The 24,222-nt window shown below is 50.7% G+C and overlaps 1 protein-coding gene across 1 annotated transcript; it reads right to left on the bottom strand.

Annotated features, from left to right (window-relative positions):
* Positions 1-6,246: 6,246 nt before the first annotated feature.
* On the bottom strand, positions 6,247-24,195 carry Pgd (phosphogluconate dehydrogenase). The gene is made up of 13 exons (XM_005079307.4): positions 24,039-24,195; positions 23,488-23,563; positions 22,506-22,685; positions 20,268-20,333; positions 19,463-19,581; positions 18,307-18,376; positions 16,835-16,969; positions 14,087-14,276; positions 9,970-10,100; positions 9,648-9,781; positions 7,611-7,710; positions 7,090-7,212; positions 6,247-7,010 (listed from the first exon to the last, which is right to left on the bottom strand). The coding sequence occupies exons 1-13, from the start codon at positions 24,044-24,046 to the stop codon at positions 6,891-6,893; spliced, it is 1,452 nt and encodes a 483-aa protein (XP_005079364.1). The 5' UTR covers positions 24,047-24,195; the 3' UTR covers positions 6,247-6,890.
* Between the last annotated feature and the right edge of the window lie 27 nt (positions 24,196-24,222).

The raw sequence follows: 24,222 nt of genomic DNA, 5'->3' as shown, positions 1-24,222 counted from the left end.
GGTGTTTGTAGTCCTTCCTCCAACTGCAGTGACCCAGAACCAGACTGAGACTATTGCCCAAACGCTACCCGTGTGGAGAGGAGGGTCCGCATTGCCGGGGACAAGGCAGGGAGTCTCCCTGTGTTGAGATGGGTAGTGAGACGGCTCAGCAATCGGTAACCCTGGACACCGCTGCTCTTACGGGGCCTGGGCTTGGTCTGCAGGATCCACTTGGTGCTTCACGTCTGTTTTAAGATTCAACACCCTCCTCTGACTTCCAACGGCACTAGATGCGCACACAGTGTACAAACATGCATGCAGGCAAAACGCGCATGCACATAAAATAAAAATAAATCAACAGAGGCAGGCAGATCTCTGTGAGTTCAAGGCTAGCCTGGTCTATAAGAGCTAGTTCCAGGACAGCCTCCAAAACAATCCAGAGAAACCCTGTCTCGAAAAACCAAAAATCAATTAATCAATCAATCAATCAGCGGGCTTCAAGGGATCAGCACTGGGTGTGAGGAAGACGAGGTTTTCATAGCTCAGGGCAGGCAGTTTCCAAATGGAGGAGTTCGCAGACAAAATAGGCAGGGTTACGGGAGCAGATCATAAGCCTAACAAGCTAGTCAGTCATAACAACCTCCTGAAACAAAAACATGGTTGTGAGGTGATCCAAACAAGGTAGCCAAAACAATCTTGTTTTGTTTTTCGAGACAGGGTTTCTCTGTATTGTTTTGGAGGCTGTCCTGGAACTCGCTCATGTAGACCAGGGTGGCCTCGAACTCACAGAGATCCGCCTGCCTCTGCCTCCCGAGTGCTGGGATTAAAGGCGTGCGCCACCACAAAGCAATCTTTTGAGACAAAGGCAGGGTTGCAAAGCGGTTATAACAACTTTTCGAAGCAAAGATACGGCTGCCATTCCTGGGACAAGTCACAGGTGGGGCCTAACCCAATCCTGGAGAAGCCGGTTTACTCATAAACAGAAACGACCTAGTCTGTCTTTAGTAGAAGACAGCTTTCAAGCCTGAGATGGAGGCAGGCTGGTTCATCAGCTACAGGGGGAGCGCTGGGGAAGCGTAGGGAACCCTGAAGCACCAGGGAGGTCCTGGGCAGTGCCAGAAAGAGAAAGAAGGAGCAGTTCCGAGTGAGGACCGGGGACTGACCACAGACCCCATGGCAGCTGTGGGGATGGCACTACAGGACAGGAGTCCTGGAAAGGAAAAGCATACACTCGCTTTCCTGGGGTGTCTGTCCCACTGGTTAAGCCTGAGGGAGGAGAGAAGTGTCTGTCTCCATCTAGAGGAAGATTCGTTCGTCGCAGCAATAAGACCACAAATCCTTGAGTTTGGATTATCCCTCTCCTTTAAGCCGCTGGAGGCCTTAATCAGCCTCACTTCCCCAGTCCCACAGCAGCCTCCCTGTGTGAAAAACCACCACGTTAGCCAGGAAGGTGGTGAGCATCCTAGGCTGAGGCAGCAGGACAGCGAGGTCAAGGCCAGTTTGGGTTACTGAGCAAAACTGTCTCAGAAAGAGCTGGGTGCAGTGGTCCACACCTTTAATCTCAGCACGTGGAGGCGGCGGAGGCAGGCCCGCTGGTCTACAGAACGAGTTCCAGAGTTCCAGAACAGCTCGAAAACGAAGAAAGAAAACTATGGAAACACTTACTTCTGTCAGTCCCCACTCTTTGCTCCCCGCATGCTGTCTCGTGCTGAAGCAGCCCCTTCCCAGGGCTAATGAACATCACCGTGGTGGCCTGTGGACTCTGAGAGTCTAAGAACGGGCTAGGTCTGAGGCAGCTTATTGCAGGGTGGTGGTCTACTTTGAAACAACGTGCACATGATGGTGCTGGAGCCTGTGTGGGCCACTAGATGTCACCATTGCTCCACTGTGGCCAAGGTCAGTGCTGCCTGGCTGTAAGACCACAGTTAGCACTGTGTGGGGCCTTGTCCAGCCCCAGCCCATAGGTGGTCATTTTCTCTCATCCACCCGGGCGTGAGCACCGGTTCACAAGCAGAAATAGCTACAAGCACAAAAGAGTTCTTCCCGGGGCTGAACTGCTTGCAAGCGGTGGAGGCCAGACTGGATCCTGAACGGCTGAGCCCTGGTGTCCCCACTCACGCCCTGTGGTCACTTCCCATCTTCCTCAGCACAAGTAAGGCGCGCATGCACAGGACACCACAAGTAAATCAGTTCAGCAGCATCTCTCATTGGCTTTCCCTAAACTGAACTGTAGAGCACGGTTTGGAAAGCAGTCTCCAGTAATGACTAACAAACCCCTCAGGGTTTGCGGCTTCTTCCTCTCGCCACGGCGGAACTGGCACACAGTAGGTGTGCAGTTAATGTGACAGAGGCCGAGAGAATGGGGTCTGGTTCATACATAAGGACAGGTAAGACAGTTTCGCTGGCTGGACCTTGGAGTCACGGGGCTAGGGCTCAAGTTCCTGCTCCATTGGTCGAACAACTTAACCTCTTGGGATTCACCGGGCAGTTTGAGATGATAACATGGCTGAGACCAGCAGAGGAGTAAGTTAACTTGTGAAACATTTAGGACGGACACACACTGTCTTACGTATGGGCCGCTTATAGGCCCTCAGGAAACCCCATGCAAGGTACAGATTTCCCATCTCTGCCACATAGCAAAACTTCCTCTCTAGAAGGTGTGTGTGGCTGGTGGCATTTTCTGAAGACTGCAGGATGTGTGCTCGTGACAGAGAGTTCTGGTCCTGTGTTTTGAGACAGGGTTGTCGAATGCACCTCAAACTGGCTATATAGCTCAGGGTGATCTTAAACTCTCAAAAAAATTTTTTTAGATTTACTTTTCTTTTGTGTGTAGGGGTGTTTTACCTGTATGTATGTATATGTTCTGTCTGTGTGCCTGGTGCCCTTCAAGGCTAGAATAGGGCATTGGATCCTCTGGGCTTCACACACACCTTTTAATCTCAGCATTTAGGAGGCAGGGACTGGTAGATTTCTGCAAGTTCAAGGCCTGCCTGGTTTATATTATATAGAGAGTTCCAGACAAGCTACAGAGTAAAACATTTTTTTTTTTTTTTTTTTTTTTTTTTTTTGGTTTTTCGAGACAGGGTTTCTCTGTGGCTTTGGAGGCTGTCCTGGAACTAGCTCTTGTAGACCAGGCTGGCCTCGAACTCACAGAGATCCGCCTGCCTCTGCCTCCCGAGTGCTGGGACTAAAGGCGTGCGCCACCAACGCCCGGCTCCAGAGTAAAGCATTCTTTAAAAAAAAACCAAAAACCCGCATAGGAAGGCAAAGCCTTAGCAGGATAAAGCTGGTACTGTAAATGCGATTTTAAAAAGAAAAGCCTTGGAGGACACAGGCGCTGGGGAACCTACCTCTGTTGTTTCACTACATAAACATGCTGTCGACTGTCTTCTAAGGGTTTATGTGAGCTCCCATGGGTTGTGCTGCTCTCAGCCTTGGTCAGAGAAGCTGCTTCTGAGTGGGCGACAGTTAACGCAGACTCCTAACAGTCAAAGAGCTTCTGTAAATCCCAGCAGTTAACACAGACTCCTAACAGTCAAAGAGCTTCTGTAAATCCGGCATGGGCCATATGTCTGTAACCCAACACTTAGAACTGAAGGTAGGAAGATAAAAAAATTCAAAGCCATCCTCAGCTACAGAGTAAATGTAAGGCCAGCCTGGAACACAGGAAGGATACTGTGTCACACAAATGACAAAATAGCTCAGCCTGTTAGTACCTGCTTGTCACCCCAGCACTTACGAAGCTGAGGCAGAAGGGTCAAGAGTTCTAAGTTAGCCTGAGCTACATAGAAAGGCTGCAAAAAAAAAAAAAAAAATCCCAGCTGGGCGGCGGTGGTGCACTCCTTTAATCCCAGCACTCGGGAGGCAGAGGCAGGTGGATCTCTGTGAGTTCGAGGCTGGGCTGGACTGACAGCCTCGAAAACAATACAGAGAAACCCTGTCTTGTAAAAACCAAAAAAAAAAAAAAAAATCCCAAGGATAAATAACAGAACGTTTCCCTCTTCCTCTCTCTTCCCCCTCCCCTTCTTCTCTGGCTTGTATTGCAGTGGCCCCTGGCCTTGTGCATGGTGGGCTAGTACTCTATTTACCTGGAAGAAGGTGAGGGGTCTTGGAATGTATAGGCTGGCCTTAAATTCTCCATCCTCCAGCTCCCTAGCGCCAGAGTTAGACACATCACGATGCCCAGCCCACGATGCACACTACGGCACGAGTGTGGTAGTCAGAGGTCAGAGACCGAACTCTGGTGGCCAGGCTGAGCCATCCTGTGCTGCTTCCTTCAGTGGTGCTGGGCTTGGCTTGAGCACATGGCTTCACTCATGCTAAGGGAGTGTTGTAACCATAGCCACTAAGCAATGGGGCGGGATTAGAACCCACGGAAAAAGCAAAGACCATCAGGCACCAGGCATGTGCTTGAAATCTCAGGCTAGGGAGGGAGGCAGAGGCAGATGAATCCCTGGGGGTTCACCGGCCAGCCCCCCTAGCTGAGTTGGGTGAGCCTTGGATCACAGAGAGCTGTCGAAACAAGGGCCCTCCACAGGCATGTGAGCACTGCGAGGTACCAGGGTGCGGGGGGGAGGCCGGCAGGACAGCTGACTCTTAACTACGCGGCCTTGGTGAGATGGAACACTAGTCCAGGGGCAGTTTTGCTTCTTTGGTTCCTTTTGTGTGGGTTTGTGCACGCACGCACGCATGCCCAGAAGCAAGGACACCGAGAGCTGGTTGGAAATGCAGAATGAGAGCTCCACCCCCAACCAGCACTTTCTGATTCTCTCCAGCGGGACATCACGCTGGCAGGACACTGGCCAGAGACCTGAACACCTGTACAAAGTGAACTCCCCACCAGTACGGCCACATTCCACCCGGCAGCTGCTGCTGCTCACTGGAGACTGTCTGACACGGAAAAAGCAGGCCATGGGCAGGAAATGACGCCCCAGTTACACAGCTAGTAGGAATGGGCTGGTTAGAGACCCCATCCTACCTTCCAGTTTCTCAAGGGTGAACCAGGAAGTTTCCTGTCTCTCCGCCATTTGTTTCCACCCCCAGCATCTCCATGGTTTCTCCTCAGAGTCCCCCTATTCTCCAAACGTCCATCTGCCTCTCTAAGGAGTGCCTTTCAGTCCTGAGTCTGCATGTGGGGGCGGGAGGGGCGGGAGGGCCTGGCCTCTCACATCGAGGAAGAGTCGGTGTAGGAATGCGCCCTGTACTCCAGGAGGCTTTGATGAAAGCCAGCTTTCCCACATCAGCTCTGCTGCTCCTGCAGCCGGAGACAGATGAGACATACCAGCTGTCCAAACAGGCGTTGTCTGCTCTGCTCTCGGGCCCCTCTTGGGACTGACTCAAACTTCGGCCAGAAAAATCAGCATGGAGCAGAGTTCACTGTTGGCCTAACTCAGTCTGATGGCCCCAGGCCAGGTAACTCTATCAGTGAACAAGACAAATGAAAAGCCTGGGTCAGGCCCATTCCCCCATGGGGTACTTGCTCAGCCTAAGCCCTCCCCCAATGATGGGACAGATTTGATGATCCCCCATGGAAAGCCTCTCTCCCCCTGGTGAGTGGATAGGGGGTGGGACAGAGGGGGATGGGAGAGAGAGGGAACTGGGATTGATATGTAAAATAAGATTGTTTTTTTGTTTATCGAGACAGGGTTTCCTCTGTATTGTTTTGGAGGCTGTCCTGGAACTCACTCTGTAGACCAGGCTGGCCTCGAAGTCACAGAGATCCGCCTGCCTCTGCCTCCCAAGTGCTGGGACTAAAGGTGTGCGCCACCAACACCTGGCTAAGATTGTTTCTAATTTAAATTAAAAAAATATTATTAAGGGCTGGAGAGATGGCTCAGAGTTAAAGAGCACTGGCTGCTCTTCCAGAGGTCCTGAGTTCAATTCCCAGCAACCACATGGTGGCCCACAACCATCTGTAATGAGATCTGGTGCCCTCTTCTGGCATGTGGACATACATGCAGACAGAACACTGTATGCATAATAGATAAATCTTTAAAAAAATATATGATAAAAAAAAAGCCTGCTGGGCGGTGGTGGCGCACGCCTTTAATTCCAGCACTCGGGAGGCAGAGGCAGGTGGATCTCTGTGAGTTCGAGGCCAGGCTGGACCGACAGTCTCCAAAACAATACAGAGAAACCCTGTCTTGTAACCCCCCCCCCAAAAAAAAAAGCCTGGTTCAGGAACAGACCGAGGGCACTAAAAATCCCATGGCAGACCAGGGCGGGACTAGACAGATTTGGTACAGGAGAGAACACACAGAGGACCAAGCCAGTCTAAAAAGTTTATTCCAAGTGTGTGATCAGGTGGGTGTGACATGAATAACCAGGCACCTGCTGTGCCCAGTAAGAAATGACACGAGATTCCCCGCCCACCTACTCCCTCCATGACCCACAATTTAATGTGTCCTGTGTTGTTTGGAGCTCTTAAAAAGAAAGAAAAGATAAGCCAGAGTCAAAATGAATAAGGCTAAGGGAAACAAATCAATCCCTATAGTGAACTCAGTGCAGACCTTCCTGCCAATGGAAAGGCAGCTGGAAGGTCCAGGTGCGCCCAGAAGCCAGTGTAGAGGAGTGCAACTATCTACGCTTTCACTGAGTGGAGGACAACAGAGCCCACACGCACGGTCCACGGTCCAGGTGGTACAATCCCACACACCCGTGCCCTCTGTGTGCCAAGAGCTGCAGCCTGTCTGACCCACATGGCACAGCTCAGTCAGGGAGCGGTCACGCAGAGCCACACAAGACAAGGTCCTGGGCAGTGTAGAAGGTTGAGGCGGGGCGCATGGCAACTTCTTCAGCAATCACAGCCGACACTTGGCTAAAAGATCTGGGCAGGAACTAGGACAAAGAGGAGTGCCTCGTACCACGGGGACTGTCCTGTTGGGGGGAGGGAGGGCGAAGCCACAGTCCTACTAGGCGTTGTATGAAGAGGATGACACACTGCCACCGTGGCCTGTCCAGTTGGTATGGATAAACTCTCCTGGTTTGGCTAAGAGTTCATAGGTGTGAGCCCCAAAGTAATCCCGCTGAGCCTAGGAAAGGAACGCAGTTGGTTGGTTAGGGAGATACGGAGGCACCCAACCCTCAGGAACCCGCCAAGTTCAGGCTTACCTGGATGAGGTTGGCTGGCAGCACCTCATGTCTGTACCCGTCATAGAAGGAGAGGGCAGTGGTGAAGCAAGGCATGGGGATGCCGGCTTGCACCCCAGTGCTGACCACCCGCCGCCAGGAGTCCTGAGCACAGACAGCACAAGGTCAGTGGCTGGGTGTGCCCAGAGGCACTGAGCTCCAGTCTGCAGGAGTCCCCACAGGAGACCCCACAGGAGTCCCCACAGGAGACCCCACAGGAGTCCCCACAGGAGTCCCCACAGGAGACATTACAGGAGACACCACAGGAGACCCACAGGAGACCCCACAGGAGTCCCCACAGGAGACACCACAGGAGACCCCACAGGAGTCCCCACAGGAGACACCACAGGAGACCCCACAGGAGTCCCCACAGGAGACCCCACAGGAGTCCCCACAGGAGACACCACAGGAGACCCCACAGGAGTCCCCACAGGAGACACCACAGGCACCAACGCTGCTAAATGAAACCCAGAGCCCAGCACCACCCACTGCCAGCTACGCACCTGGCAATTGTCAATTGCTGACTTAAAGAAGTCATCGAGCAGCAGGTTCTGAAGTTCTGGGTTTCGCTCAAACGCATCTTTAATTTTTCCCAGGAACACGCTGAAACAGTTTGCAAGAAACCAATCTTAGAAGAGCAGCAGGCTGAAGGTCTGGAAATACTACGTCAAGGCATCCTCTAGAGGAGCAAAGTCACAGTTCTCACCCCAGAGCTGGCAGAGGAACGAGCCATGAGATGACTCAGCAGGTAAAGGTGTTGGCCATCAAGTCTGACCAAATGAATTCATTCCTGGCCCCACACGGTGGAAAGAAAACGAATCCCCACAAACGCGTCTCCTGACCTCACACACAGCTGTGGCACATGTGTACCACCCTGGGCGGGCGGGGGTGGGGTTCTGCTTGCATGCATGTCAGTGCACCAGGTGCATGTAGTGCCCAGGGAGGCCAGAAGGGGGCATTATACCCTTGGGATCGGATTGTGAGCCACTGCGTGGGTGCTGAGCCTGGATCCTCTGGAAGAACTGCCAGCGCTCTTAACTGCCATAAGAATTATTTTAAAAATAATACTTCCTTTTAAAGTACAGAGAGTGAGGTGGAGACTGAAGAATCAATAGTTCAAGGCCAGCCTGGGCAATGTGAGACCCCCTATCAAGCAAAACCTGGAGTAGGCCCCAGGAGACAAGTCCGGCGCCAGGATACTTCCCACAGAGCTACTTGCAGTTGGAGAAACTGAGTGTCCCTCAAGTGTGGACAGGGGTGGGTTCACCAACATTCGTGGGTGCTCAAATCCTTCCTAGGAAAGCCTAGTGTTTAATGGGCCAGTGACACGGCTCAGCGGATAAGGGCCTACTACCCGAAGGACCCCCAGGTACCACAAGTAGAAGGAAAGTACTGGAGGGGAGTGTAGGTATGGTGATGGGCAGCAAGCGTGCCCACAACAGCCGACCTGTACGGCAGTGTGGTACATTTTATGGTGGCATGGCTCTTGTGGCCCTTTGATACTGGCCAATTGGTGGTGTTTCCAGGGATGGATAGAAAGAAGCAGAAGATTCTCAAACAGTGAAAAAAGGCCACACTGGATCCTAGCCAGATGGAATCTCAGCTCACGAAACAATTTCAGACCAGAGCCTCTTGAATGAAGGAACAGCCTTGCTCCAGCCCTTCCTCAGAGGGACCTACGCCTTTCACCAGGGTAACTGCAGGCTGGCGGTGGGGGGAATAAGACTTTGAAGAGACTAGTGAACACTGGTTCCAAACTGACATTAACTGTGGGAGATCCCCCAACTAAAGTGGGGCTGGTGGAGGTCAGGGATGAACGGGGTTTTGGTTGAAGTCAGACTCACTGTAGGTCCAGGGGGCCCTGAACTTATCCTGTGAGTTCCCAGTCCCAGATGGAAGATTGGGGTAGTTACACTCAGGGCTTGGCAGAATTCCCAAAGGTTCTGCTGACCCCCACATGCACGTGGCACCTAGAGTGTCTCCCCGAGAAATAAATGAAAGCTGTTTTAAATTACCTACAGAAACCCTGAATGTTTTAAGTCACTATGAAGTAAACGTTACATAAAGCAGGTTCACTGTACTGCCTAGGAAATATCTCTAAGGAAACAGTCTCCAAATGTTCAGAACCTTTATTTGGTGTGCTGGGAGGAGAGCCCAGGGCCTAGCAAGTGTTCTACACATTTTATTTTTTTTTAAAGATTTATTTATTTATTATGAATATAACATCCTGCCTCCATGTATGCCTGCACGCCAGAAGAGGGCACCAGATCTCATTACAGATGGTTGTGAGCCACCATATGGTTGCTGGGAATTAAACTCAGGACCTCTGGAAGAGCAGTCAGTGCTCTTAACCTCTGAGCCATCTCTCCAGCTCTGAACTACAACTGTTTTAAGATGTGGACTCCTATACTGAAGCGGGGCTGCATGAGACAAAACGGAGCTGTGACAATGCAGCCCACACTGCTGCCAGTATTCGGTGACAGGGAAATGCAAGCCCTGTCCGGCCCTGTGCCAGCTGCATGGGGTCACCTGTCACTCACCTTCTGATGATGCAGCCCCCTCTCCACATGAGGGCAATGGCACCATAATTGAGGGTCCAGCCAAACTCAGTGGCTGCCTGTCTGAGCAGCATAAAGCCTTGCGCGTAGGAGATGATCTTGGAAGCATAGAGGGCCTGGAAAGCGACACAGACTTCAGAGCTGCAGCTAGTGGGGCAGCCACACTCCCCTCCCAGCTTCACTCTCGCCCCAGAGACCCCAGAGGGCGACAGTGCCAGGAAAGGCTAGAAATGCGAACATGGCAGGGGTCTCTTTATCCAAGCTCTCCCTGGACCAGCAAAGCCCAAGGTTGGGGGCTGCCCACCTTTCGAATGTCCTCCAGGAATGCCTCCTTACTGTTGGCCAGCTGGGCTTTCTGAGGACCCTTCAGCATTTTGCTGGCCTGAACTCGCTCCTCTTTCAGAGAGGACAAGCACCGAGCAAAGACAGCTTCTCCTGCACAGGGAAGAGACAGTCCGTCAGAGATAACAGCCGAGACCAAAGGAAAGGGGTGTGCACAGGCGTAGGTCAGGTGCCAGTCAGAAGTCCCCAGGACTAATACCTGAAACCTGAGGACAGGGGTGTGGACAGGCAGAGCAGGGGAGAGAGATCCAGCCGCCACCAAGAGCTGGGCGCTTTGACCTTAGCTCCCAAATTTAACCTGGGTTAGGAACTATGAACAGTTCATTCCACAACTAAAACTCCAAGTTAGCCTCGCAACACAAATGCATCCAACCACAAAGACCAACCCAAAATTCAGAGGCAAGGCATGACTATATATAATCCCTCAATATTAACTCAAGAGTAAAACTTCAGTTTCTATTTAGAAGAAATTAATTTTGTTGTGCGATGGAATTTCATACAGTACAAGCTACCTCACTTACTGCATGGGGGAGGATAGCCCTGATTCCCTGGGCCTCCTGCCCCTCTCTGCCTCCCAAATGCTAGGAGTAAAAGTGTGTGCCACCACTGCTGGTGACTGTGCACCCCAAAGATTCATGACCAGGTGGTGACACCTTTAATCCCAGCAATTGGGAGGAAAAGGCAGACGGATCTATGAGGTCAGGGCCAGCCTGGTCTATAGAATGAGTTCCAGGACAGCCAAGGTTGTTACACAGTGAAACCCTGTCTTGAACCCCCCCCAAAAAAAAGCTTATTATTTTTAGTGTGTACGTTTATTTGAAACAGGGTCTGTCTACTTACTCCTGGCTGGCTGTTCTGGAGCTCACTCTGTAGAACATGCTGGCCTTGAATTCACTACCACTATGCCTAGCTCTATGTGAATGGGGGTTCTGCCTTCATGTGTCTATGCACTACCTGCATGCAGTGGCCTCAGAGGCCAGAGGGGGCATCAGATCCGTTGGAATTGGAGTTACAGACCCTTACAGACCACCACTGATAACCATGTGGGTGCTGGGAACTAAACCAGATCCTCTGTAAGAGCAGCAAGTGCTTTTTTTTTTTTTGGTTTTACGAGACAGGGTTTCTCTGTATTGTTTTTGAGGCTGTCAGTCCAGCCTGGCCTGGAACTCACAGAGATCCGCCTGCCTCTGCCTCCCGAGTCCAGCCAGCCAGCCAGCAAGTGCTCTTAATAGCTAGGCTATCTCACTAGCCCCCAGGATTAGTTCTTTTATTTCTGTAAGATTTATTTCTAACTGTGTGTGTGCACGTGTGTGCGTGCGTGCACGTCTGTACACACGAGTGCAAATGCCCTCAGAGCCAGGAGTCAGATGTTCCTGGCACTGAAGCGCTGGCATTACAGGGGGCTGTGATCAACCTGAGGTAGGTGCTGGGAAGCCAATCACTGGAAGGGAGGTCATGCTCTTAACTGCAGAGCCAGCTCTCCACCCGAAAGGCTGTTTTTAATACCCATAACCACTGGTTTCACAATGTCCCTCAGTACAGCACATTAAGACGTTTAATACTCTCATAATCCACCATTGTGGCAGGCTACTTGCCCAATTTATTTAGGATGAATGAATTTCCTTTCCCTTTAAATAAAATGGGCCGAATCTCTGGGACTAACAACACTGCACTTCAGTTTTGGGGAAAGGGTACCAGCCACAACTTGAGAACAAGGTGAAAAGGAGATGTCTTCTTACCCTTACTTACCCAACCCCTTTCCTTCCCTGCAGCATGACTTGACAATTGTGCAACAGCAAGTGTGGCAAACCCTCCCGGTCATACAGTGAGCTGGGCGGAGACTGTCCTCTTACTCATTAGGGAGGAAAGAAGCACATCCACCCAGCTCAGTGGGAGGGAACCCGGCTCTGCTACTGAGCACAGTAACACTGTTACATGTAGTCTGTCAGTGGTGGGCAGACGCTCCCTGCACATAGCACCACTGCGTTGACCAATGAGCAGCCAACTTCCTCCCTGTGCAGGAGTCACACACACAAGCAAACCCCTGGCCTGGCCTGCCCCAAATGTCTAACACAGGATGACGCATGACTAATCAGAAAATAAAGGAGGGGAAAGGAGAGAGAGACATCGTATCTGGAAAAGTAAACAGAAAAGTGCCCCAGTTATTACAGAAGAACCATTCCATCAGGAGCAAAGACTCCGCCAGCACCTGGCTCGCTTTTTCCAATCTTGGCAGAGGGGCACCGTATCCCTTAAGAAAAAAGACAGGGTTGGTAGAGCGCTTGTCATACAAAGTCCCCAACACCTGTGTAAAGTAACCAAGACGTGACCACATGTAACTATGACCACAGCCCAGGAGTGTCAGAGACCAGTGGTTCCCGTAGCTAGCTGGCCAGCTATTCTAGTCAATTAGTGAGGTCCAGGTTCAACGAAGAGACTCTTGTCTCAAAAATAAATAAGTAAATAGGGTAATTGAGGGAGACAGCTGACGCTGACCTGTGGCTTCCACATCTGTATGTATGGGAATGTCCACATGCCTGCGCACGCGCGCGCGCACACACACACACACACACACACACACACACACACAAACGAATACATATACACACCATATATACTCATGTCCAAGGTTCTAGGCTCAAGTGATTTTCCTGTCATAGTTTCCTAAGTAACTACAGCTACAGCAGCAGACTTTGCCTGTCTTTTATTTTATCCTTTTTTATTACATTAATTACATCCTCTCTCTCCCTTCCTCTCTCTGTGTGTGCATGCGTGTATGCAGACATGTGAATACTATGGCATTCATGTGGAGATCAGAGGACAACTGCAGGAGTTGGTTCTCTCCTTTTACCATGTGGGTCTCAGGGTTTGAACTCAGGTCATCAGGCTTGGTGGCAACAGCCTTCATCTGCTGAGCAACCTTACCAGTTCCCAGCTCCTTTTATTTGTCCCGTTTTGTTTGTTTATTAGTATTTCTTTCTTTCTTCTTTTTTTTTTTTTCTTTCAAAATAGGGTTTCTCTGTATTGTTTTGGAGGCTGTCCTGGAACTTGCTCTTGTGGACCAGGCTGGCCTCGAACTCACAGAAATCCACCTGCCTCTGCCTCCCGAGTGCTGGGACTAAAGGTGTGCGCCACCAACACCCTGCTGCTTGTTTGTATTTCAAGACAGTATTTCTCTGTGTAGCCCTAGCTGTCCTGGAACTCACAGAGATCCATCTACTGGGACTAAAGGTGTGCACCACCACCACCCCCAGGCTTTTAATTTTATTCTTAAAGAAGCAGTTTTTGCACTCAAGAGGCAGAGACAGGCAGATCTCCATGAGTTCCAGGCCTGCTAGGGCTACAGGGACACATTGAGACTCTGTCTCAAAACAACAACAAGAAACCAACCCACCACCAGGTTTTTGTTTCCTATTCTCTTGTTCCCTGGGTTTGGTTTTCTGCAGTGCCAAGGATCAAGCCCAGAGCTGGCCAAGCATTCTACCAACTGAGCCACATAACCCAGCCTTCTATCTTTGAGTTGGATGTGTAGTCCATTAATAGTGACATGGATAGTGGTTTTCTTCTGAAGGAGGAACCTAGGTTATACCCTATTTTTCTAGTATCTGTGGACAGAACCTGTAAAATATTAATAAATGTTGAATATACAAACAAAATGTGTTAGTCTGTGAACCTTTGTTACTGTATCCATTACAACAAACAAGTCAAAAACGCCAGGCACGCCTGCGTCCCTGGCACTCAGCAGGCTAAGGCAAGAAGTATATCCAAGGCTAACCTGGGCTACTTATCAAGACTGTCTCAAGAACCAACTGGACAAAGGTCGTCTTAGGTTATGGATTGGCTTGAGCCAGGTGTTAGAATATCTCAAAGTTAAAACCGCACAGAAAGGGCAGTAGCCACTTCATTTACCTCAGAGCCCACAAGAAGACAGTGTCCCATGTGTAGAAAGAGGAAAGGGGCGGTGACAGCAGGGCAGGGCCAAAGACTGTCTCCAACACCCGTCCGGCGTAGACTTCCAGAAGGACACCAGGACCAGAGAGCAGTGGGACCCAAGGCACAGGTGAGAGGTGCAACATTACCGATGAGGGTGACGGGCATGCCATACTCCAGCGCGGAGACGGCGGTCCACTTCCCGGTGCCCTTCTGCCCAGCGCTGTCCCGGATCTTCGGTAACAGCTCTTGGCCATCAGTGTCCCGGAACTTGAGGATATTAGCAGTGATCTCAATCAGGAACGAGTCCAGCTCTGTCTTGTTCCATTCCTCAAATGCCTGCACACAGAAGAAAAAGCGGGGTGGGTTCTCTGGGCACGCTGGCTCGTCAGCCGTATCCCTGCCCTGTAGCTGGTGCCCTCACTGATGAGCACATGGGGCCAGCAGGTGCTCCTCCTGGCGGCCTGTGGACTCCTACTCCTGCCCACTGAGTCACACTCGCCAGGTCAGGCAGTGTCTGTCTGGTACTTTAGTTTCTCACCACTGGAACTGCCCTCTCCTTGGAGCCAAGCTCATTTCAATCGGGTCTATGCGCGTTGTCACCTTCTTGCCCTATTGAGTCCATCTCTTGGACTGAGTGTGGCTCAGTGGTGGAACACAAGCTTAGTGAGTATGAGGCCCCGAGTTCCATCCCTGTACCACAAAAGTAACAATAGGAAGTAAAATAAAACCTGTTGTTAGGGCTGGAGAGATGGCTCAGTGGTTGAAAGCACTGGCTGTTTTTCTGGAGGACCCAGGTTTGGTTCCCAGCACCTACATGGCAGCTCACAACTGTCTGTGACCCCCATTCCAGGGGACCTGGGCCCACTCACACAGACATACATGCAAACAAAACAAAGCAAAACACCAATGCACATAAAGATAAATCTAAAATCTAAAAACAAAATCCTGCCTACTATTCCCAGCTTGCTTTTGTCTACAATAAGGATTATTAATTTTAAACTCTATAGTCACTATTACTGTTTGTCTTCAAGCTCCTGAGGCTAAGACTGTTACATGCTCTCATACGTAGCAAGCACCTTCCGCTTGATAGGCTACACACAGCCTCTGAGTTATACCAGCCCTTCACGGTCTTACACTTAGAACAGCATCTTCATACAGGAAAGCACTCACTTCTGTGGTAGGACTATATTACTATGGAAACAAACACAAAAATAATGAAAACTAAGTTAAATGTTTTAGAATGAACAAGGCCAAGCCAGTGAGACAAGGAGCTGCCAGGATAAATGAGGGTCAGGACTGGAGGTAAAACTCAGCGACAGTCCATGAGGTCCTGTCTCTCTCTCACACACACACCTTTGACTCGGTATGGGAACGCCATGGTACTAGGAGCTTGAAGAGCTGGTCACATCACAGACACAGCTAAGGGCAGAGTGAGCCGAATGCAGACGTGCTTGCTTGCCTTCTGGCTCAGATCAACTTTTCTACTCTTAGTTCAGGACACCAGCCTAGAATGGCTGCTACACTCACGAACTTAATTCACTTTTCACCTGTGCAAGACCCACAAAGTTGGCAAAATCAGCCAGTACTCCAGCAGGCAGCAGTAGGTCAGAATGAATGAATAAATAAATATATATGGGAGGGAGAGAGAGAGAGAGAGAACACGAGAACATGGGGAGGAGGGGGGCATCATGGAGGTGAAGGGTGTTGGAAGGGGAGTAGAATGGGAAGGCAGGGGTGAGTATGATCAAGGTACACTGTATATGTGTATAAAAGTGTCAAAGAACAAAAGTTTCTTTTTTTATTTTTAGTTTTAGATTTATGTATTTGCTGGGCGATGGTGGTGCACGCCTTTAATCCAAGCACTCAGCAGGTATAGGCAGGCGGATCTCTGTGAGTTCAAGGCCGGCCTGGTCTACAGAGCGAGTTCCAGGACAGCCTCCAAAACAATACAGAGAAACCCTGTCTCGGAAAAACAAACAAACAAAAACCACGCTTGCCTATGTTTGTAATTAAATGTTTATCTAATGGTGCTACATTGGGGAAAAGGCCCTGTTTCCTACAGGCTCCTCTGGAATGTCTCCATGCAGGATGAAACAGTACGGGGAATGCAGTGTAATGGTAGGATCCAGGTGGAGTGCACACATGTGTAGACAGTGAGCTTCTTCAGGGTTTGAATATTTTCATAGTAAAATGTTGGGAAAATGCTTGTGCTTCCCCACTGGGATGAATTTGAATTTTTAAAAGATTTTTTATTGTTAACATATTTCTTATGTGTTTGGGTGCTTTTCCTGTGTATTCATATGCACCACCTGTATACAAGGCCCACAGAGGTGAGGAGAACACATCAGACGCCCTGAACAGGAGTTATGGATGACTGTGAGCCTCCACATGGGTCCTGGGAACAGAACCCCACCCGGTCTTCTGCAAGAGTACTAAGTGCTCTCAGCGGTTGAGCTATCTTCAGCCCCTGGGATGCACTATTTTGATTAAGTTTCAGAGCTCTAATTCCCACTTGATCAACAGACGGCTACTCAGCTCCCTTATGGAGCAAAGGTAGGAGGAAGACAGGGAATAAGAACTGGGATGGGCTCCGTGACAGAGAACTTCCTGCCATGCCTAGGGCCAGGCCTTGGTTCCATGGGGAGGGACGTAGATGAGGTGACACACACTGTGTGACAAAGCATGGATCACTAACTACTGACAGAGATTACTGCTTCATAGGCAGCTATCACACTTTATGACGCCATTACCATAGCTTCCCTTACATTAGGCTGAGTCCATGCAGGCCACCAGACAGCCAGGCAAACAGGAAGGAGGAAGTACTAATTGTCAGTAGCGTGTTCTCCCTCATCTGAGCAGTGATTACCCAGGCGGAGACAGTGCCCGGGACTCACCTTGGCCATCTCCTGGTGCTGCATGCCCAGAACGTCCTTCATCAGGTGGTAAGCCTCGCAGATCAGCTGCATGTCGCCATACTCGATCCCGTTATGCACCATCTTCACATAGTGCCCAGCACCCTCGTCTCCCACCTGTCAGGGCAATAAGCAACAAGTGGCCTTCAGAGCAGTAGACTACAAAAGAGACGTCTCAGAAGACTCCAGAAAGGCTCCGTCTCATACAGAAATAACACGAGAAACAGTGCCTTTTAACAGGAACCTCCCATCACGCCCAACCTCTTCAGCCTGCATTTCCCACTGTAAAAAACAGTGCTCTGTGCCCCATAATTTAAAGTCTCCATGGTCCTGAAGTTACCACATTTCTAGCAATCACTGGTTAAAACAAATAACTTGCATTTTCCTACAAATGCAATACTGCTCCTAACAGCTACTAAGGGTAAAACACCCTTATATCAAGGTATCACCTTGACCTTTTAAGTTCAGAAATGCATTCTCTCGTGGCCCCATCACTGGCTAAGCTAGTAGGATGTATGCAATTTATCAGTCTATCATGGGGACTTTAAGGAGGGTCTTTCGGTTGTATTATTCTGAGCAAGACAGTCTGCCCTCTAGAAAAGCCACCTGGGAAGCCAGGTCCTGAGAACTCTCTAAGGGACTGGGGGCGAGAAAAAGGTCAGCAGAGTCCAGCCCTTCAGTCACGTCGGCTGTCTCCACACAGAGCAGATGGCAGGAACGACAAACAACAGTCTACAGCAGTCGCTGCTGTACCCAGGCTGCGATCTTCTACAGGACAGAGGCTTTCTCTGTCGCCAGCCTACCCCTTCAGTTTGGACACTTAACTGTGCAGTCTGAGGACATCTTACTTCACCCTTCCTCTTGCTCCAGCATTGCATGACCCTAGGGTCACCTGCTTCCTGTCTCTATACCATTTATTCTTACGGCCTGAACCCAAGCTGCAGCCTCTGACCACCCTTAGCAAAGGATGACTGAACTTGGGGAAAGGCAGCCACCAAAGTGGGCAGGTCGGTGGGAAGGTTTCTCTTGTGCCCACTGGGTCTTTATGTTATCCCTACTCTTAATTATACACATTACTAAAATACTAAAGTGAGCCTATAAAATAACAGGTGTAAAAAGAGGAGCTAGGTGTGGTGGTGCTCAGGTCTGTAATTCAGGAGACTGAAGAGGGGGGATTGAGAGCCCAAGGCCTGCCTGGGCTACATAAGCGTTGAGGGTGGTCGGATGGTTCAGCAGGTGCAGGTAGGACTGAGGAGCTGCTTTTAACACATTAGCCTCCAGGCCTCAAGGGTTGGAGAGGGTTCAAGGACAGACAAACAGACAGACAGGAATGTGCTTCAGGCACCAGCTGGGCAGTGACTTAGACTGAAAAGCTTATAGCACAGAGCTAACCACTGGGAGCAAGGTGGTCTTTCTTCAGCTGTGTGCTTTGTCAAAGGGGAGCCCAAACTTGCCCAGTCACAGCAGGGTTCTCCAGTGCCCACTTTTGCAGCGATGGCTTGGAAGATCGTCTTGATGTGGGGCCTGTGGAAAGGAGAAGTACACTTCAGCCAACCAGAAGACTGAGCATTCAGGTCAATGCTCATGGACGCTGGTCTAAGAGTAACGGATGTGCTCAACTTTCCAGAGAAACCCAGGTCCTGACTGCTGACAAGTGCGCACTTCCATACCCTGTGTGTGGGCCTGGGGGCGGAGGCTGCAGAACCCCGGAGTCACACGAAGGGAAAGGCAGAAGAACCACAGAAGCCCCACGAGAGGAGCAAGAAACTGACTCAGTGGTAGAGCCCACATTTAATGCGTACGAAGACTTGGGTTCCATCCCCAGCATCTCGCTATCCCGATCCCCACAAAGCACCAGAAGAGTCTTCCAACCCTTTAACAGAACAGGCCATGATTCCAACCCAAGCAGCCCAAGAGCACCTTCAAAGACCCCTTCCCATGTGGGTGTGTGTTAGCCGGCGCACGACTGCACATGCGTTCAGAGACAAGAGCACCTTCAAAGACCCCTTCCCATGTGGGTGTGTGTTAGCCGGCGCACGACTGCACATGCGTTCAGAGACAAGAGCACCTTCAAAGACCCCTTCCCATGTGGGTGTGTGTTAGCCGGCGCACGACTGCACATGCGTTCAGAGACAAGAGCACCTTCAAAGACCCCTTCCCATGTGGGTGTGTGTTAGCCGGCGCACGACTGCACATGTGTTCAGAGACAAGCCAGGCTCTCACAGTGCACAAGGAGACGCTCTCATCAGGAGGAAACCAGCCCTTCTGTCACCTCACCCTCTCAGCTCACAGTGACCGCGAAGACCTTCCCCTCACAGTCTACCTCTACCAAGGAAAAGTGCGTCTTCTGAAAAACTCTTTGGTATAGATTCCCAAACCTGACACCTGCAAAGTCAGTGCTTAGGACTAGGCTAAGGTACCGCTAGCTTCCAAACTTCGTGACGTGTCTCTGACAGGACACAGGAGAGGAAAGCAAGCACATACATGACGTAAGGACAGAGTTTCTAGACTAGACAGCAGAAACGCGCCCGGCGTCTCCCAGCTCTAGCCCTCCACCTCCACAGATCAAGGCTGGGCCCGGGCTGAAACGCACGTGGTGCTGGTACTCACCAAGCCTCTTTGTTCCCTCCTGGCATGAGTGACGGGCCGTACCGAGCCCCTTCCTCACCACCACTGACTCCACTCCCCACAAACAAGATCCCCTTGGCCTTGAGGTCCCTGCATCTTCTCTAAAAGAGAGAGAAACTATTTTAGGGTTTTCTCACAAAAATAAGTTCCTTTTAAGAATGAGAAGAGGGGTAGGGTCAGCACAGAGAGCTCATATTTGCTACTAAATGACCCAATGAACTAGGAGCAGCCAACCATTTGAGACAGTCTATACATTCAATGTAGATGTACCAAACCTTCAAAAATGACTCCTATACGTCAAATACTCGGGAGCTACAAACACAGGAGGATTCCAAGTTTGAGGCCCTGACTTTTGAGATATCTACACCATCCCCGAAGGGGACTCCTGAATATGCACTCCCATCTTAATGGACAAGATTTACGGGGTAGAGTTCAGTGGGTGGTTTACACACTTCACACTTCAGGCCATGTGACTTGCCTCGGCATCTGCTCAGTGAGGGCAGTGCTTCCCAACCTTGCTGCACAGCGGCGTGCCATGCACCAGAGGAGGGGGAGACTATGCAAAAACCGCTCTCAGCCTGCTGCATCTAAGCCATCGTCGCTCGAATCACATACACTACGAGTCTCGTGCGTCAGGGTCTCAGCAGAAAAGGGCTGAGGCCTAGCCCACCGGTACCAATCCCCAAAGGCTCATAAGACAGTTCACTCTTACGTCACATTTCAATGCTAATAATTCTTTCTAGTATGTTCTCAAGACCTGAAAGACTCTGAACTGAAGAACACTTACTGTCGTATCCCGGTACTCAGAATTTCCTCCATCAATGATGATATCACCAGTGTCCAACAATGGTACCTGTAATCAAATACGAACTTGGGGTGAACCAAAGACAGAATAAGACATACCTGGGCCCTAAAAACAAGAACTCATCCCACATAAACAACGGGAAAGCATTTACTATGTAGACTGCAATGATCCTCTCTGGCTATAACTGTACCTTCAAGTTGGAGGCACAGACCCACCCACAATATACTGTCTCTCCCTCTGCTTTGCCCCTTCCTTCCTTGACTGGTTCTCACAGTGAAGCCCTGGGGGGCCTGGAATTTGCAATGGCCTCACTCCAGAGACCCACCTGCCTCTGCCTCCCGAGTGCTGGGATTAAAGGAGTGCGCCGCCACTGCCTGGCCGCAAGTTTTACTCCATGGTTCAGTCTCCCCTTCCAAAGCCCCACTTGACATCACTTTAGTACTTTCCTAGGTTGAATAAAAAGCAGCCAGCTTTCCACCCACTACTTGGGAGCTAGCGTTGGGCAGGCTGGTATCACGCTCACAGGAAGCTCAGTATGTCCTTTATTACAGCATCCTTCCTTCCTCAGCCGCCTATTTAAGCAGCAACGAACTGGCTACAGTGTCTCCTCTCTTGGAAACAAACCTGATACCAATGCTCTTCCTTAGTCACATTATTTCTAACATCACCTCTAAAGCAGTGCCTTTCCCTCCCAGTGGTTATTGCAGTTATTTCTAGAATCTAGATAACTTTTTCTATTTGTTCTCCTTCACTCATAAACATAATTTTTCTCTAAAAAGATATTATTTTTAAAACCAATAAATTGGTACAAGGATGTAAATAAAACAACTATTTAAGAGAATTGTTGGCCGGGCAGTGGTGGCGCATGCCTTTAACCCCAGCACTTGGGAGGCAGAGGCAGGCGGATCTCTGTGAGTTCGAGGCCAGGCTGGACCGATAGCCTCCAAAACAATACAGAGAAACCCTGTCTCGTAAAAACCAAAAAAAAAAAAAAAAAAGAGAGAGAATTGTTGTTTTATAGGCGTACCAACCGATTTTGGACACTATGGTTTACTAGTGAGTAGCACTAAATGTTCATAAACATTACAATCAACATTGCAAGACACCAGAGCTGGGGATATATCTCAGTGTTTAGAGTGCTCAGAAGGTGAAAGGCCTTGGGTTCTATTCCTCAGGACCAAAACAAAAGCAGAAAACCCGGGCAGACATGATAAGTGGTTAGATGGTGACTATAATCCAGAAAACCCGGGCAGGCATGATAAGTGGTTAGATGGTGACTATAATCCAGGCACTAAGTAGACTGAGACAGGAGGACTGTCACGATTAAGGCCAGCCTGGGCTGTTTCATAGTAAGTACCAGGGCAGCTAGAAATAGAAATACACAGCGATGCTCTGTCTCAAAATAAAGAAAAACAAAACAAAAATATCTAGGATGTGGTTTCAGCAGTGTGTTTGTGTGTACACACACTGAAGCCAGAGAAACACAACAGCAATGCAACCAACCGCACACGTCAGGACAACACAAGACTGTCAAATCAGATAGACATTAACAGACGACTACTGTTCAGATGCTGTTACTCTTCAAACTCAAATGCCCCTGGTGTCCCAGAAGTAGGACCACCCAAGAATATAGCATTACGGAGCCAGCAAGATGGCTCAGTGGGCAAAAGCACTTGTTGACCCAAGCTTGATCCTAGCAGCCCAAGAAAAACTGGAAGAAGCTGGTTGGTGGCACACGCCTTTAATCCCAGCACTCGGGAGGCAGAGGCAGGAGGATCTCTGTGAGTCTGAGGCCAGCCTGGTCTACAGAGTGAGTTCCAGGACAGCCTCCAAAACAATACAGAGAAACCCTGTCTTGAGAAAAAAAACCAGGCTGGAGAGGTGGCTTAAGGGCACTGTCTGCTCCTGCAGAGGACCTGGGTTTGATTCCTAGCATCCCCATGGTAGGTTCGCAATTGCCTACTAACTCCAATCCCAAGGGAACCTGGCACTCTTCTCTGGCCTCCTCAGGCACTTCAGGAATGTGGTGCAGTCACATACACAGGCAAAACATTCAAATGAACATGAAATCTTTTTAGAAGAAGAATACAAAGAGTTACTATTGTGCAAGTTCGTATCGGGAAACTGAAAATAAAAAGATCTCTGAAGTAGGACAGTTGGGGGGGAAGAGACAAAGGCTCTGAGGTGCTGGCGGAGTCTGGAGAACAGGGCTGGCCTTACCAGTTTCTGGATGAAGTCATCGACAGCTTGCCCAGCCTTCACAAGAAGTATGACCCGGCGGGGCTTCTTCAGCGTGGAGACCATCTCCTTCAAGGACTTCGCACCAATCACTTTGGTTCCCTTGGCCTCATTGGCCAAGAAGTCATCAACCTTGGAGACGGTCCTATTGAAAGTACAGACCTGGAGGACAGAAGGCCCACTCAGAGGGTCTGGGACACACACGACCTTCGGGTGGTGGGTGCAGAGCCACCAAATGTCTGGTCTGCCTTCTCTGTTTCTTAAGTGCCAGCCAATCCTTGCAAAGTTAGGCCACAGCAGCAAAGGCCAAGGCAACTTGTTGCTTATCAGGTTGAGCTTGTCACTGCTGCCTGGCCTTTTGTCTGGTAATCCTGGCATCTCAGCCACGTTACCATTAAGAAAGAGCATTCGGAGCCCACAGGCAGGAGGTTCCTGAAGTCCTGGCTACTCAGCAGGCTAAGAGTCCTGAAGCTGAGACTGCACTGTGGCAACACCTCGAGACTCTGTCTACAAGGAGAAAGAAATCCCACTTTCATCTGGCCAGTCTGCCTAGCCAAGTGAGCCCCGGTTCGACAGCCTCTAAGATCTGGCTCTCAGTGGTTCTCAACCTTTAATACAGTTCCTCGTGTTGTGGTGACCCCCAAGCAATAAAACTATTTTTGTTGTTTTCATAACTGTTTCGTGACTGTAATTTCGCCACTGCTGTGAACCGTAATGTAATCACTTTTGGAGATAGAGGGTGGTCAATGGGGTCGTGACCCCACTGCTTTACATTCCAAGGAGGCGCTTCCGTCAACTACAGGGACAGCGCATCTAGAGCTGCACTTCTTGCACAAACACGAGTTTAGCAACAGCAGGGCGTGCTGAGTGAGAAGCACCCTCCAGCCGCCCTGGGATCTGTGAAAGACATCAGTTGAGGCGATGCTCTCCGCGGGAGGGCAACGCGTCCGTGCCCACCACTTACCACAAATCCATGGTCATTCATGTTCAAAATCAAGTTCTGGCCCATGACGGCCAGTCCAATCAGTGCAATGTCAGCTCTGAAAGGCCGGGAAAAGAATAGGGAAAGGGTGTTAGTGCCACTCGATCGCTTTTAGCGGGCCAAGGAGCCCGCACCTCCTGTCTGCGCTGGCATGGCGTGCACCCGGGACCGTGTGCATCTGGGACCGCCCGCCCCCTGCAGCCTGCAGCCCGCTGCTCCACGGGCCTGGAAGTTCCTTTCCGATGGGCGTCCGGGCACACCAAGTCCCTAGCGCCCTGCCCCTGGCCGTCACCCCTGCAGGCCTGGCCCTCAGGAGGGGCGTGGGCCGTCCCCCACCCACCGCGGCCTGCCTAGCCCGCCAGCCCGTCGCAGCCGCGAGCTCCCGGGAAGGAAGGGGCGGCCGGGCTCGCGCCGCCCACTGCGGGGACCCCCGAGGGGCTGGGAGAGCGGGGAGACAAGCGGGCAGAGCCCCGCCGTCCCCACGCTCAGCCCCGGAAGTGTCCCGGGCCCGGCTGCGCGTGCCGGTCACTCACTGGGCCATGGCGGCGGCGGCGGCGAGCAGAGCGGAGGCGACCAGGAAGGAGCACGAAGAACGGAGCGCTCCGAGGCAAGTGCGGTGGTGTCCGGCTCCCCGGCGCCTCAGGAGCCTTACCACGACACCGGCCAATCAGAAGGCAGGGGCGGGGAGACGCCACGCGCTATTGGTTCGCTCCGGCG

The sequence above is a fragment of the Mesocricetus auratus genome, unplaced genomic scaffold, assembly GCF_017639785.1.
Source record: "Mesocricetus auratus isolate SY011 unplaced genomic scaffold, BCM_Maur_2.0 Super-Scaffold_100042, whole genome shotgun sequence".
Classification (NCBI taxonomy): Eukaryota; Metazoa; Chordata; class Mammalia; order Rodentia; family Cricetidae; genus Mesocricetus; species Mesocricetus auratus.
This window is presented reverse-complemented; position numbering and strand designations above follow the sequence as displayed.